The sequence below is a fragment of the Anabrus simplex genome, chromosome 14, assembly GCF_040414725.1.
Source record: "Anabrus simplex isolate iqAnaSimp1 chromosome 14, ASM4041472v1, whole genome shotgun sequence".
NCBI classification, from domain to species: domain Eukaryota; kingdom Metazoa; phylum Arthropoda; class Insecta; order Orthoptera; family Tettigoniidae; genus Anabrus; species Anabrus simplex.
This window is the reverse complement of record NC_090278.1, coordinates 76,053,585-76,070,865: the sequence shown is the minus strand read 5'-3', so window position 1 is coordinate 76,070,865 and position 17,281 is coordinate 76,053,585. Positions and strand designations below refer to the sequence as shown.

The following is a 17,281-nucleotide window of genomic DNA, read 5'->3' as shown; positions in this document are numbered from 1 at the left end:
CCTCACTATAGAGTGAATTTTAGAAACTGGGTTTGCATGTTACAGAAACGGGCTTATTGTCAACAAGATTCCAATTCCAAGTATCATTACTAGAGTTCTCACCCGCTCTTGTTACATTCTGGTTTTGTTCCGTAGTTTCAGTTGGTACTATCACCTTGGAACGGAAATCTGAATCACTTTTATCACTGTTAAGTATTTTCACTCTCCGGAAAATCATTTTCACTTTCAACATCACTATTTTCATGCTAGTTTATAGCCTCATCCATACCGTGCTTGGATGCCGCCTTGATTGCTTACAACTAGCTGCACACTAAGGTGCTTTTTATTTTCCGTATTTCAGCTCAGAGTTACTATTTACACAGAGATTGCTTTCAAGCCTTGCAAAAAGAAAAATGCAAAACCATAAAGGGACACATGGCCCAATAATTAGAAGGAAGATGATGGTGAAATAGCTTCAGGTATCATCTGACATAAATCGGGTAGGCTACAAAACAAACAGAATAAATCTCTCTGACCAGTTAACCACTATAATGAACTTCCGTGCACTAGGATGGAAGTGTCCGTCAAAGTTTGTTACCGCCTTACGATCGCAGGACAGAAGGTTCCGTCTAAGTATGCCAATGGGTTAATTATTTCTATGTATATTACCATTGTGTGTGTTTTTTTGTTTGTAAATGCTATATAATGATGCGAAGATCAATATGGTATACAATGACAAGTATTGTGATGATTTGCTTACATTCTAACAAATTGTGTCCTTTGTGATAAATTTTCTTTGTAAGTGTGTATCTGATGAAGTACAGTAGAACCTTGATTATACGTTCCCGGAAACTACGCTTTCCCGTATTATTCGTTCAAATGACGTGGTCCCGCAAACACTTTAATTAAATCACGTTGTAAAAATCCCGCATTATCTGTTCCTTGACGAAATGGTTTCCTGGACCCACCGTCCAGAAATTTCAGTCCCATCAACGTTAAATCTTCGATCACACGTTTTTCATGAAACGGTATCTTACAATAGGACGGCTACGGCATACTTACGGATCTTAATGTTGACGTCCCGTCATTGCGGTAATTTGAGTAAGTCCTGTACTGGAAAAGCGATCGGCAGTGAACTTGCATAAGGGATCATCTTAGCATCGCATTCGGGTGGTATTGTTTAGAGAATCCTTGGAAATCATAAAGCAGAGAAGGGTCACAACAATTGGAGACAGAGCACATTTCGGCAGCTCTATTTGAAGACGGAAAGAGTTTCGTCAAATATTCGTACTTGCAAAACGTCTACATTATGTCCAGGGTTAGATGTTTTTTTTACTGTTTTTGAGTGTATCGCCGAACAGGTTTTCGGCATTTCCATCAGGGCACTGTATAGTCACTGGGCTTTCGGGCAGGAATCGAAACTGCTCCTTCTTAAGTAACACAAATTTAGCATTTTAGTATTATCGTATACGATAGTTATAGAGACCAGAATATATGTTGCACCTTACATACCTAGGCCCTACTTAAAGCCACGGGAGGTTGTGGGACTGCCTATTACTGTTGTCGTCCTAATATAAGACTGGGAATTTCACGTTTTTGTGTTAAAATGTTATAAAAACCGGCGCACGTTACATTTAAAAACTTGGTTTCATTTTGCACTCGTACCGACCTATACAGCGAGCATGCTTTCCAGCTGAGCTCAGGGTCGTGAATAATTGTAATTTCGGAAGTGTTAATGATATTTTTTCTCTTTGCAAATTGATTGTAATTAGTGATGGGCAGAATTGAATGTAATGCATTCGTGAACTTGAGGATCGATACTTACATTCGAAAACATATTCTAGAGTTCAACATAACCTTTAAAAGTCGATGTAGGCTTAATTTACGCTGTACAAGATTTCCATAAGCTGACTAGGAACAGTATACCGGTGACCAATTTACAATGGGAGATTAAAAAAAAAGAGAATTTTGCTATCATATTGGGCGCTTTTGTATCTAATGTGTTTTATTTTATTAGATTTGCGAATTAAAATCTACTTGTGGTTGATTGTTGTTTGGCTTGGCGTTATGGGTATTAGTTTTTTCGAAGAGTTTGTCCGATCAAAGTTGCTGAACTGAAAGAAGTTTTCAAAAGAATTTAACAAAAGTTTTCAGAGGAAACTGATGAAGTTTCCTCGGTAAAACTGAATGTAAAGTTTCGAGATTTTTAAGTTGCGTACCGGTAATTAATGTTTGAAGCGAGCCCCACGGTCTAACTTGCCTGCCTCTCACCCGGAGGGCCTGGGTTCGATCAGCGGCCAAGCCAGGCATTTTTACCTGGATATGAGGGCTGGTTCAAGATTCACTCATTCTACAATTACCTTTAATTGAGGAGCTATTTAATAGTGAGTTGGCGACCCTGGTCTAGAGAGCCAGGAATAATGGCAGAGAGGATTCGTCACACTGACCATGGGTCAACTCGTAATATGCAGGCCTTCGGACCGAGCAGCGGTTGTTCGGTAGGCGGAAGGCCCATCGGGGGCTGTAGTTCGGTTTGGTTTAGGGGCGTTTGTAAAAAATTAAGTATACATATTTCATTTTTTAAAATGTTTAGCCAAATTGTTGATGGTTCATTCGTTCCCGCATGATCTGTTTTCCCGTGTTGTACGTTTTTTTCCGTGGTCCCTTCGAAAACGGAGAATGGAGGTTGTACTGTATATTGATGTTCTATGTATATTGCAAGAGGCACATGGAGGAAACGATGTTAACATTCTTGTCTTTGTAGCACATTCTTATTGTTATTCCATTGTACCAAATGTACAGTCAGTGCTTGTAGAATCTGGAATCTGCAATCCTACTAGCATCATTAAAATAATGTCCTTGGAATTGTAACTCTTTATCTGTGCTATTTCATTCTTTGAAGATGATGGCCATTTCTTTTCTTCCCATGTCCTTGGCAGTTAATGTCTGATGAAAGGACGAGGTAATCTGTGATGTGAGGGATGTTGAAATTAATTGCCTGAAAATTTAAAAAGTTTAAATTGAGTTGCAAAATTATTTATTACTCTATAATTTTCCAATTACCTCACTATCTGATGCTCTACATTTTTATATCCCTTTGATTGGAATATCAACTTGATCATCCTGTTCTTTTGGAATAATTCTTTAAATTAACTTTTTTTTTTCTTTCAGGCATACAAGCAACAGAATAGTGGAGAAATTGGCTGGGAGTTCTATCTACACTATACTTCAGTGTTGGAAAGGTTGGCGTGCCTCAATCTTCGTGAACAATTTGATGGTCCAAGACATGGTTTCGCAGATTGTGTGCAGGCAATTTTTCGGTAGGTACTTTTAAACCCTTTTCATGCCTTGTATGATGTCTAGCCTATTACCTCTGGGATGGATGTCGATGACTGTAGTATGTGTTAAAACCAGAAGAAAGCATTCTGGATATTGCTTAGCACACACAACAATGCATACATTTTGAATGAGGGCAACTTTTTTTACTATAGGTGTAGCCACTGCCCTTATGATAATTTCTTAATTTCTTACCTTTTGTATGTATTTATTTTTGGTTATAGTATCTGTTAAGAAGTGACCATAGCCCGCCTGGTGGCCATGATCGTTCAGGCGTTGAAGTCTAAACAGTCTGACACTGTGGTTAGCCAGTTCTAGTCCCTTTGGTCAGAAAAACTTTTACCATCAGAATGTTGGCCGGCAGGGTAGGAGAGATAGTGGTATAAAATTTCTAATCACTAGATTGCATGCCAAAAGCCTGGATTAAGTTCCAAACCTCTCTGCAATACTCATATGGAGTGAGGGCATATGATGCTGTTGATGGAGAGTCGTCCGTCGGATGGGGACGATAAGCCTTGAGCGGATACTTTGGTACTACTCGACAGGAGTAGTCTGTGCCGGCACCAGATTTCGGCCTCTCACTTCCTGCTATCATATATCACAGCATTCATTTCATCTCATTAACTCCTGTAATGGGGTTGTGTTCAGGAAGGGCATCCGGTCATAAAAAGCCACCACAACAGATTCATCTTGCCTCGTACACGACCCCGTCGAGGAACGGGACAAGGCTCGGGACAAACATCCACTACAATTAAATTAGCATATGGCGGGTTCCACCTTTTCAATACATATGGAATGTTGTTGTATGATATTTACGACATTATTACAAATTACAGAACATGTTTCGGTGTACAATTTTTAACACCATCAGCTGCATGGAAAGTGTGTAGAAACTTGGCGGTCAAAACAATGAACAGCATGTTGTCATACTTAACTCCCTATATACAGACAATAGAATGTTGTTATAATTAAATATTAACGTCTTATTATGCTAGATTGGAACTATGAGTGACAAGGAAACTCTTACAAGTCAAAATATAAAATTCCTCATTTGGTATATGAGTGGTCTTCAATTCCTGAATGTCTATGATTTTATACACTCGTAATATTGGCTTCATGTGGTCCTAAAATTAAAGGATTGAAGTTGAATGCAATCCATTTGATATTAAGATATTCATTTTTTGTATATGTTACTTTGTTGGGTTAAAAGTTTGTTATATACAATAAGATTATTCAAACTGAGCAGTCTTATCTTTGTTGAGTATAAAAATGTAGTATTTTTATTGCTGTATGTGTAGTGGTTGAACTGTAATGTTAATAATCTTACTGTATATAACGAACTTTTAACCCAACAAAGTAACATATACAAAAAATGAATATCTTAATATCAAAGAGACTGCATTCAACTTCAATCCTTTAATTTTAGGTTCGCATGTGAAGCCAATATTACGAGTGCATAAAATCATAGACATTAAGGAATTGAAGACCACTCGTATACCAAATGAGGAATTTTATATTTTGACTTTCAAGAGTTTCCTTGTCACTCATTGTAGTTTCAATCTAGCATAATAAGATGTTAATATTTAATTATAACAACATTCTTTTGTCTGTATATAGGGAGTTAAGTATGACAACATGCTGTTCATTGTTTTGACCGCCAAGTTTCTACACACTTTCCATGCAGCTGATGGTGTTAAAAATTGTACACCGAAACATGTTCTGTAATTTGTAATGTCGTAAATATCATACAACAACATTCCATATGTATTGAAAAGGTGGAACCCGCTATATGCTAATTTAATTGTGATCTCAGTTCAATACGGATAAAAACATGAAATTCCTTACGTTTAAACATCCATTAAGAATAGACCCCGTACGTGCATTATGGCTATGGAGGCAAGCTTTGCATTTGGGAGACAAGTGGGTTTGAATCCCACTGTAGGCTGTGCTGAAAATGTTTTTCTGTGGTTTCCCCATTTTCACTTCCAGGCAAATGCTGGAACAATATATTATAATAATATTTCATTAATGTAGCACGTTTGTGTATACATATAAGATCATAAGTCACGCATTTTGAAATTTTGTCTTGTTTCAGTTTTAGTATCTCTTGTGTGAAAATGTCAGAGGCTCACAAATTTATATCAAAAGGAGACAGAGTTGGATTATACAAATCTTCGGGGTTCTAGCCAAGCCTGAGACTTTCTGTTAACACTGTGAGGGAGTGGAATTTAATATATTAAATCCCATAAGTTCACCCGCAAGCAGCATTCAAATTACCATTTAATCCCGAACACCACCCGCCACCGATGTTGGCCATGTTGAGAACCATGTCGCTTAACCTTGGTCTAGACGTACATCATTGCATGATGTTTGATTCAGCTTTTATTGCCCAGGATAAAGAATTTTCATAAACTCATATTTCTATACAGTTTTTTAAGAGATATATAAAAATTAAATAAAACCCTTATTGTAGTAGTATGATAATTGTAATCACTTAACGTTCGGTACATTGTAGGAGATATTTTGATTTGATGTTGTCAATACTGCTCACTTGTTAATTTTAATGTTTCACTTCACCAGATGGAGAAACCACAATTCTGTTGAGTAATCTATGGGGGAGGTTTAATTTTATTGGGTTAGCACCAAATGTCACCAAAGAACTTTTATATGCAGACATTGTACAACATGGAGTACCAAACTGACTTTTTTGAAGAGTGAAGTCATACCACCTCTGCCGGATTTTCAGTCGTGGGAATCTGGAGTCGAACAATTTACAGTTGATCCCCAGAGGGAGCCACTGTGTACTCGTTAACCATTAGCAAGTTTTCACAATGCTTGCTCGTTAAACTGGTGTTACAGACACCATAGCTATTGCTAGGAAAACTTACTTTCTAAAGCTTTACACTTAATGGGTATAGATGGCTACACTTGGCATCTAGTTCTTCTCTCCTTTCCGTTTCTCTCAAGATCTTGCCGTGATAAATAATTGTGAATTTCAACCTCAGTAACTAATGAGGTTTAGTTTTCTGGCTCTTGCTGCTCGTAAGTTTTTGAAAGTGACTGAAGGACAATGAAGCATGTTGATAACCCCATGTGGTGCTCAAGTTCACTTTGAATGATATATGGACTTTTCATGCTTCTGTAAATCTTCATTGGGGTCAGGGTGGACATTTCAGTACATCTTGTGAAGGCTTTTAAAATCAAATGCCGTCAAATCCTGGAGGTATGTATGTTAATGAATCCAAAGGGTATTTGTGAAGTCAAGGCAAGCGAGTGGGTGGAAAACTTACATGATACTGATTTTGTTCAAGTAAATCATATTCTGGCTTCTAGATTTCTTGGAAACATTACGGAAGACTAAATTTTACCTATTCCAGGTCCCTTCAAGATACCGTTAATGTCCTACACCATATAACTACGAGTTAGTGTATGATTGTCCGGCTCCATGACTAAATGAATAGTGTGCTGGCCTTTGGTCCAGGGGGGTCTCAGGTTCTTCTATTCCTGGCCAGGTTTGGATTGGGGGGTGGTGGTGGTGGGGGGCTCGCGTGCCCTTACAGTCGTCAGCATTAGATCTCGTCAAAGGTAGGGCCCCATCCTCAGACACGCAGGTCGCCTATACGGTGTCAACTCAAAAGACTTGCACAAGGCCTGTTTGGAGGCCACACACTATTAATATTAGTATATGATTCAAGAAGTAGCGACTACTGTATTTACGCGAATAATCCCTGCACCCTAATTTTAGGAAGGCTCATTTTGAAAAAAAAAGAAATGAATTAAAATTCCTTCAATTGAAAGAGTAACGTAGGCATAAACAAACTTTTCAGATCACTCCTAGAGTTCCACGTAGTCTTGACGCAAATATGAACATGGCTGGTATAGATACTTTGCCTTAACGTATTTCAGATAATAAAAATGCATTATCACTGCTATAAAATATATTTGCCATGAAAATTAGCCACTAGGTCTCCTTATGTGACAGGTATTTAATTAATCTGAACCTGCAGTATGCTCTATTTGATTCTTTATCTCTTGCATCACTAATATCCTCTCCTAAATTACTTCCAAATTCGTCACACTCCACATCTAAAACACTTCTCACACGGTCTCTCTTTACTCTGATAGTGACACGACCAGTGGTGGATAATTCTTTTCGTGCAATGTAAATACTTGAAACGGACTTATCTGCGGACTCTTTTGTTAGATTTGCTATACATTAAAATCTTGTTAATTCGAAGTCGTAGGGACGCAAAAATGTGGCTTCGAATTAGATTTCGAAATAACCGCCAACTCGTAATTCAGAAATGCCAACCTTTGCCGCATCATAAAATATTCTAAGACCCGTTACCGGATGCAATTAACATTGATTCACAGTTTAAACCTTTCAAATGCCATGGAAAAATTTATTTCCAAAATACAGTAAAAGCTCTTTTTTCATGGCATTTGAAAAGTATAAACTGTGAATCAAGGTTAACTGCATGCAGTAACGGGCCTTAGCATATTTTGTAACGTGACAAGGGTTTGTACTTCTGAATTGCGAATTGGCTGTTAATTCGAAATCACGTAATTTGAAGTCTGATTTTTTAGTCCCAACGACTTTGAATTAACGAGGTTTTACTGTAACGCTTTTACCCAACATTCCAGTGGTATATACACTTTCCGCTAGGATCCGTGATCTATTGACACTGCTCCCCAGAATTCGAAATCCTACTGCGGACGGGACATGCCATAATATTTCACAAGGGGAAACCATGTACATAATATCCCACAGGATGGAAAAGTGCGTCACGAACCAAACGAGTTTGAGAACCCATGCAATAGAGGGTTTCAATGTGCTTGAGATTGGAATATGCCCCTCATAGGCATTAACCCTTTGAGACTCCTTTGTGAACTCAAGAATTCTCGTGCCATACCAAACATACCGAGCAGGATAGCTCAACCATATGGTGAATGTGACACTCTTGATATAGGCCATAAATGGCGGGCTGGGATTGGTCGAAATGTCTTGTTTCCGTACATAACCACTTCATAAACATTTTTTATGTTAGGTCATTCTGAGGATAGTACTCTCAGGAAAAATCTTCTAATGACAACCATATCATTGATTGCTTTAAACATCAGTGTAATTGTTCCCTATCACTTGGTGTCCATGGAAGTTTTAAATATACTTTGTTTTTTTATTACTTTTACAATAACATTTTGGTGAAGGAAGTACAGAAATTTCTTAATAGTACAGAGTTGCTCTTATTGTACCAAGATTTTGAACACACAGGTAGTGAATAATCATGTTATATTGGCAGTGTTTCTGCTGTGAAGAGGTTGGATTCTCATTAACAAGACCAGCTGAAGGAGGATACATTACTCGGGTTCTTCTTCGTTTGTTTCATTTGGTTGCTTTGTGTATTTACCCTGTGTAGATGTATGTTCATGTTCTGGTTCATTCTGTGAGTGTCTTGTCTTTTTGGGGATCTTCTGAGTGTTGTTGCCACCTTTTTTGTGGCTTCCTGATTTTTCTGGTTTGAGTTTGCTGGCTTTCTGTGACATTTTCCTAGTGATGATATCGTATGAGTTGATGTAAAGATTATGTGATTCCCCCTTCATCTGCTGGTGTGACTGGACTTCAGCGTCTCCATAGGAACACTGTCATTGTTGAATTTATAGCCTACAATAAGTTAGGAAACAATTTGTCTGCTTCTTGGACCCTACTGTAGCTTTAAGTTTACCAGTATTTTTTCTTCTGAGTGTCCACATAATCTCTGTATAAATACTACTTGAAATATTTGTTACTGATTTCATTATTTCTTCTCTTAATGTATAAAATGATGCTTGCTTGTATAGAGCAACATCAATATAGTAGCTAATTAATTTATTTATTCCTTTGACCAATATGTTTGCCAAAGAACACAGAATAGCTCACAAGTTCTTTGAAAAAATAATTGAATTGTTGGTTTCGTAAAAGAAATATCGATGTACTCGATATGAATCTGTTTTCCATACAAATGGTTCCGCATTATTTGTCGTTGAGAATTTTATAATCGTGTTAACAATTTTGTCTTGAATATTTCTATCCAGTCTGTAAGATTGCTGCCATTCGACAGAATTTCTCTGGATAGTCCCTTTAGTTCCCAGAAGCAGTCCTCTTGTATGTTCGTGACACTGTAGGTTCTCTGGAAGTAGAGTATTGTTGGTGTGTATATACAGCAGAACCCCTTTTAAAGTTTTTTGCAGGGACGTGATATTTTTATCCTTAAATGTGGGGTTTACCTTAAATCGAGGTTTCTGTAGAAAGCACACCTTTTCCAGAGATCTCTGCCTATATTAACATAAATTGTAGTATCATACATTATTTACACAGTGATGGCAATAAAACGAGGCGATATGTACCCTACACACTGTACTGTAGTTACAACTTTCTATGATTTGTGCTGAAGATTACTCTTGCAGTTAAACTGCTCCTGCTGTCTAAGCAAGTGACCTGTATTGCAATATATCTACTGTATCTTTGGCTCAGATAGTTCTTTGAAAAATAAATACATTTAATGAAATAAATGCTGGGGTATGCCCTAACAAATTTGTTCCTTTGCACTATCATCAGATAACAGACCTATGCTATTTGCTGAACCCAACTGAAGAATTGCTGACAACACTAACATAAAGGAAATGTGGTTGCTAGATTATCTTATACATGCGTCTTCATTGTACACTGTTATGCCTTTTAGCATTCAGTCTGCAAGCATCTGCGAATTAGCTAAGTACTTCCATAATCCTCTATTTGTAACCAGCTCTGTAGCTTCTTTTACACTGACTGTCAACATTTATGGACCACTTGAATTTTCAAACTTAAAAAAAGTTAAATTGTGAAACATTTGTTTTATTACTTATGATATTTTCACGAAAAAATATCTGAGGAAATAAAGAGTAGCAATACCAGACAGATAACATTACTAGCGTAATTTTTAATGAATATGATCAATGTAAATAATGAAACTCATGTTTCACAATTTAACATTATTTTTCCCATAAAAAATTCAAGTGATCCATTAATTTTGCTGTGAGTGTAGTTGCACACCTCTTAAAACTTTGTCTCCCTGTACGTTTCTTAGTTAAGAAATACTTTTCAGTACTAGTAAGGAATATGTTCGCTATTATTCCTGATTTTCCATTAGTCGGGAAAGATACAGTCTCACAAAAACACATTAAAATCGGTATGAAACAGCAATCTATTTGTTTAAACATTTTCACGGATGTTTCCCAAGCAGCGGCTTACTCATCAGCATTTATTTTCTGATTCCAATAAGCTGAACATGCATACCTGTATTCGGTTTCATTCTTACAAATTGTAATATCAAATTGTATTATTACCACCCCAGAGGCTTGTGGCAAACATTTCAATTTTCTTACTTCAGACAGTCGCCTAACGTAGGGTTACCACGCACGTGTTATGAAAACATATTTCAAGCTCCCCGTAGAATAATAACCTTTTCACTATAAATTTATATGGGAATATCCTTTCTGAAATTTAACAAGATGCGAAAGTACATAACATAACCTACACACACCGCTGTATCTTGGAGAAATATCACATTCTTATTTTATAGTATTAAAATTAAGCAATTGTTTACTAGGCCGTTTTTTCTGAGGGGTTAACAACTGCCGATGTGTATGTCAGTCGGAGTTGTGAAGAGAGTTCTGACTCGCTCGTGCATAGCAAGGAATCGATATGAAGATGATCAATTGCATTCAGTATAAAGGCTGGAGTAGTGTAAGAGTACTGATAATGGATAAAGACTAACATGCCTGAATTTGCCCATAATAACGGATGAATCAGTAAAAGGGTTATTTTAACATTTGAATATGTGGCGAAACTACGTTGTCCCTCCGCCACAGGAACCTAGAGGGCAGCAGCTGGACCTCGTCACACTAGGCAACGCCGGTGAAATCGTGTAGACTGCTCATCATCTTTATGATTTCCATGGCAGCATTATTGAAACAAGATACAGTAAACAAATCCATAGAGTGCCTTTCTACATATTGTCATCTATGGACAGGTCCGCCTCCGTAGCTTAACGGTTAGTGCTATTAGCTGCCGTCCTCGGGGGCCTGGGTTCGATTCCTGGTACTGCCAGAAATTTAAGAATGGCAGGAGGGCTGGTATGTGATTCAAATGGTACACGCAGCTCACCTCCAATGGGGGTGTGCCTGAAAAGAGCTGCACCACCTCGGGATGAGGACACGAGTTTACTTTATCTATGGACAGCATTGTAGGAAACGAAAATGTAAAGTTCCGTACAGAATATATAAGCAGTTCTATTCAAATGTTGTGTTTACTGTAGATGGCAAGTCAGTAAGTGTAATGTTCCGCACAAATATATGAATTTTCAAAAGCATAACATTGACATTGAACTGGGGATTCTCTTCTACTGTAGTACCTACAGCGGCCGCGGTCAGATGTGTTTGAGTCGGACATCTCACTTTAGCCCTAAGTGCCCACGCTCTAAATTCCTCTTCTGCCTTGAATCAACCTTAGCGAGCTTATGACTTCTTCATAGGTTTTTAATGTCCCATAACCAAAATGAATAGAATTAAATAGTTGAGAATTTTAACATTTCCTTAATGCTAAATGTTATCCCCTATTGTGAATTGCATTAAATTGAATATAAAATTGCATTGCTCTTAAGGAATAATTTTCAGGACTTGAAATTTCTTCTGTTAAATGCGGGTTTATGCTAAATCAAGGTCATGCAAAATGGGGTTATACCGTGTATCAGGACGATTACTTCCACCTTCTGCTATACAGTGGGCTTCTTCATGAACCAGTAGGCTTTTTGCTTTGAGACTGCTTGAAGCAGAGAGGGAAGAAATGAATGAAAGAATGAAAAAAATATATCTGCAGATTAAAGAGCATTTAAACCTAAAATTTTTTGCTTGATGAGTATTAAATAACTGGTATTTAAGGATATGGAAAGGGTCCAACAAGTAACAAATGAAGTCTTATGTAGAATGTTGCGACCATGAAAAGGTACAAATAGATCAGACAGAAAAAAGAGGATTTAAGGACAGAAACGGAAACACTAAAGAGCAGTGATAATCTCAACATCTTCATACACTGCCGTCTTCAGTTAGATAGGCTCTCTCCTCATGCCAGTTCTTCTGTATCCATCTCTTCTCAATCTCTGCCGAGTTTGTTTCTGCTTCCCAACTTCATCGGGAGGGCGAGCATCAACTCATTGGAGGTGGGGGCATCTTAACAGATCTTCAGTCATAATGCGGGAAGTTGTATTGGTGTTTTTTCGTATCTCTTTCTGTTGCTTGCTCCTTCCTCCCTGGCCTGTCATTGTGTTAATTGTATTGCGTGTGTCCGGTTCCCTCGTTATCCAACGAAAACCGTTCTTGTAGTCAGAGGTATAGTTAAACGGCGACGAATGCGTAACTCTTCCACCTTTGAGTCGAGCGATAAGCAAGTGATACATGAAGGAAGGGGTTCCATATCTCTGCTGTAGAAGTAGGTCAGATTGTTTGGCTATTGTCCAAATGGAAGTTGGTTATATTAGACAGGAGTGGAAGCGATGGTTAATTCCTCTGCATGGCACTTTCTCCTCAGCCTACTAATATTGTGGGGTGTCAAGCAGATAGACCGTACTTTAATATGAGCTGAACCAAGCTGATTCGTGGACTGAGTCTCTTAAATTCCTATACCTAACGATTTTTGTTGCGTTGTACCTTGCATCTTCACACTGTATTTTCCATTTTAAATTATCACAGATTGTTATTCAGGGCAGCACTATGGAATGATATGTCATTAGTTTATAACTGTTCATTATTGGATTTTTGAACTTGCTCATTCTCTAAATATTATTTACACTCAAGTTTATCATCATCATCATCAGTGTCCCACTCCAGTCACCCGGATGTGGTTAACAAGCCTCCTCCACTCCTTTCCGTCCTTCCACTTTTGCTGCTCCATTACTTCCGCCACATCCAATTTGGCTTCTCTATCTGATTCATCCAGCTTCTCAGTCTTCCAGCTGGTCTCTTTCCCGTAACTTCTCTTTCCAATTCCCTTCTTTCTACCTGTTCCTTTCCCACTCTTTTTACATGCCCGAACCATCTGTCTTGCTTTCTGTATGTTCTGTGCTAACGGTTCTATATTTAGCTCTTCTCTGATTTTTAATATTTTGGATTTTATCTCTTGTTTTTTTAACCGGTTCAAAAATGTTTATTTCTACTGCTTCGATCTTACTATCTTGTTTCTTAGTTACCGGCGTTTCTAGTCCGTATGTTACAATTGGTGTGAAGTACTGTTTATATAATGTGAATTTCGTTCTCATGGGTACTTTGTCATCCCATAAAAGCAGTGACTTGATGATAAAATGTTGTACCTTAACTTAGTCTGTTATTAATTTCAGGGTTGATTTCATTACTTCCATTAATAATGCAGCCCAGATATGTGAACTGTTCTACATTCTCTAACCATTCTCTATGTTCACTTGGCTTCTCTTTTTCTCTTTTCCACAGTACATGACTACAGTTTTCTTTTTACTAATTACCATTCCAAACTCCTTCAGATTTTCATTCGAAATGTCCAGTCTACTTTGTACTTCTTTTTGTCCCTTTCCCCAAATCACCACATCATCTGCAAATACCAAAGCATTCACTTCATCACTACTGATTGCAACCTTACCAATCAGAAAACCAAACATTCAAAAGAAAAGCACAAACATCAAGAAGAAAACAAGCACAATACTTACCGAAAGGCAGTAGCATAAAATATGAAGCGTGGAAGGCAAAGCGAGAATTAAAAAGGCCAGGATCTTACATAACTTTGACAGGTTGCCAGGTAAATACTGCTAGCTACTAAATGGCACACCAGATAAATTTGAAATGAAGAAAATTTACTAAGCAAATGTAATTTGAAAATGGTATAAAATAAGAACAATAAAAAATATATAAAATTCTTTTTCTGAAATTTAAAAATGCAATCAAGCTAGACGAGGAAAACAGTATTTTAAAATAAAGTAGAAATTAAGGAAAAATGGAGCTCACATAAACATAGGCTTCCGCCGAAATTAAGGTTTGAAAATTCATTAATAACTCATTACCTTACATATAGAAACATTAAAATTGGTTGCAACCGATATGCGGGCCCGCGATATAAAATCACTTTAAAACTGAAATTTGCTACACTACAAGATACTAAGTTACAAGATGCACACAAGGACACACGAAAAAGAAGAAAATTTAGTGGCTCCAACCGCGAATAAACATTACACAAAAGAAACGAGCTAGATGAAAACACAATAAAATAATAGTGCACAGCAATCCGAACAAAATGAAGTATATTAAAGGAAATTTACAATTAACGGTGCACTCATAAAAATAATAAAGGACACCGAAAACCAAACAGAAGCTACCCGTTACCGACGCGAAGCCAAGATCCCCTAATAATCATCAAAGCCACCCAAAATATTAACGTATCATCAGATAAGATAAGAAGGGGTGACATGACGTAATAAAGACAAAAGCAAGGAACCCAAACAATGGGAGAAAAGATAATAAGACAACGAAAGAAAAGTCCCACAATTAAACTTAATTTCGACCAGCAAATTTCAATTTTAAGATTTTAAGTTATTAAAATAATAATAATAATAATTATCATTTATCCAAGAGGTGATAGTGCCAGTTTACATTAGCCTTACTTAATTAAATCACCAGCGATTTACATACTTTAGAACAGAGGGGGCCGTGGAATGCGCTACGATGCGAATATGAGGTGTCATTAATTGAGGCCCGTAACAATGCGATAATCATTACGTACAGATAACCAGCCACGAAGGCAATAGGACAAAATTAGACAGCAATATCAACCAAACAGGACAACACTAAGGGAGAAAACACGCACCGAAATGAATTACCCAAAAAATAAAAGTAATAATAATAATAATAATAATAATAATAATAATAATCGCCATCATAATGAATATCAAGAAACACAGTTGGCAAAAATGCACCCCGACAAAAACGTAAGATAAAATCACTTACACAAAATATCACCTCATAGATGCATAACTAGCGATCCTCGAGCTCCCTACATTACATTAAATTTTCTTTTTCAAATGCATTCACTTCAAATATATATCAGATTTTGCTTACAAGGTTAACCAATACCAAAATAGTCGTTTATAATGTTGCTCATGTCCAAGATGAAATTACTCACATAGGTGCCTGAACGACTGGGATCCCTTCAATAAATTATAATTTTCAGTACTTACTTGGAGTAAAGATATCCAAACTTACAAGACACTTGAAACTTTGAATTCCGATAACGGATAACTCACTGCACCAAGTTTACATGTTACATTAAGAACAAAAAAAGGGTTGGAGCACACTGGATAACTTTGAAGGAATAATAGGGCCTAGCCCTCACATTACTCCTTAACCGCCGGAGTCAAGCTCCATCATAATAGCTTTCCCTTTTCGCCAAGCCGTCTGCTTGGGAGCTTCATACAACACAGCCATCTTGGAGAGTAACGGGGAGCTGACTACAGCAGACTACTGAGCTCACACCGAGCTAGCCGAGAGGCAGTCCCATAATTCAATGCGTGCACCGCGAAAATGCGCAGAAGTTACAAATGATAATTCGGCGCACTACAGAGTTCAGTCAAATGCCTGACAATAATGGATAGATAACTTGAATTAAATTGGTCTGGTAACTTCCACAGTTAAGAAACAGTTCTAACAATGGCCGATAATACAGATAACGGCTGGATACACAAGTCGACATGACAGATGAATAAATAAATACACTTAGATGCTTTGATGTAATAATTCAGTTATGTCCTGTAAATATTAGTTCCCATTTTCACATTACACTGATACTTTGTTTTACATGTTTTATCAATATAATAAACAAAATTACGCCAGTGCACTTCGTTGCTTGAGACCATTTTTTGTATAAAACGTTTGTCACCACTCCCCACTTGTACACTGCTTTTAGTGTCATGATAGAACATTTTAATCTTGTTAATGATTTTGGTGAATTTCTTTGTAGGCATTCCCATACATGTTTTCCCTTAACTGTATCATAAGCTTTTTCCAAATTCAAAAATACGATGATTTCATTCTTCCTTTCCAGATGTTTATCCAATATTGTTCACACTGTAAATATCAAGTCTACTTTTTATCCACAGTGGAACCTCGATTCTCCGTTTTTGGTGGGACCACAGAGAAAAAAAACAAAACGTACAACCCGGGAAAATGGAAAATCCAGGATTGAATGAACCATCAACAATTTGGCCGAACATTACAAAAATGAAATATGAATACTTATAATCTTACAAAGGCCACTAAATCAAAGCAAACTACAACCCCAATGGGCCTTCCGCCTACCAAGCGACCACCCTCGGTCCAAAGGCCTGCGGATTAAGAGGTGATGCATGGTCAGTGTGACGAATTCTCTCGGCCGTTACTCTTTGCTGTCTAGACCGGGGTTGCCATCTCAGCATTAAATAGCTCCAAAGGTTTTTGTAGGATGAGTGAACCTGGAACCAGCCCTCATATCCAGGTAAAAATGCCTGGTTTGGCCGGTAATCGAACCTGGGCCCTCCGGTTGAGAGGCAGGCAAGTTAGACCACGGGGCTGGCTTCAAACGTTAATTACCGGTACGCGACTCAAAAATCTCTAAATTTTACATTGTTTTACCGGGGAAACTTGTACCGCATAAATTAGGCCTACTGTGCATCGACTTTTAAAGGTTATGTTGAACTCGAGAATATGGTTTCGAACGTAAGTGTTGATCCGTAAGTTCTCGAATGCATTATATTCAATACTGCTAGTCATTAATTACAATCAAATTGGAAAGAGAAAAAATATTATAACACTTCAGAAATTAAGATTATTCGCGACCTTGAGCTCACCTTGAAAGAGCGCTCGCTGTAAAAGTTGGTACGAGTGTGGAATGATAAAAATA

General features: G+C 37.5%; 1 protein-coding gene across 1 annotated transcript in view; it reads left to right on the top strand.

Annotated features, from left to right (window-relative positions):
- The window catches only part of Nup358 (Nucleoporin 358kD), a 343,965-nt gene that overhangs the window by 84,868 nt on the left and 241,816 nt on the right, over positions 1-17,281 (top strand). Inside the window, exon 5 of the mRNA XM_067157834.2 lies at positions 3,151-3,299. Coding sequence (XP_067013935.2) covers positions 3,151-3,299 — 149 coding nt within the window. The remainder of the gene's footprint in view (positions 1-3,150; positions 3,300-17,281) is intronic.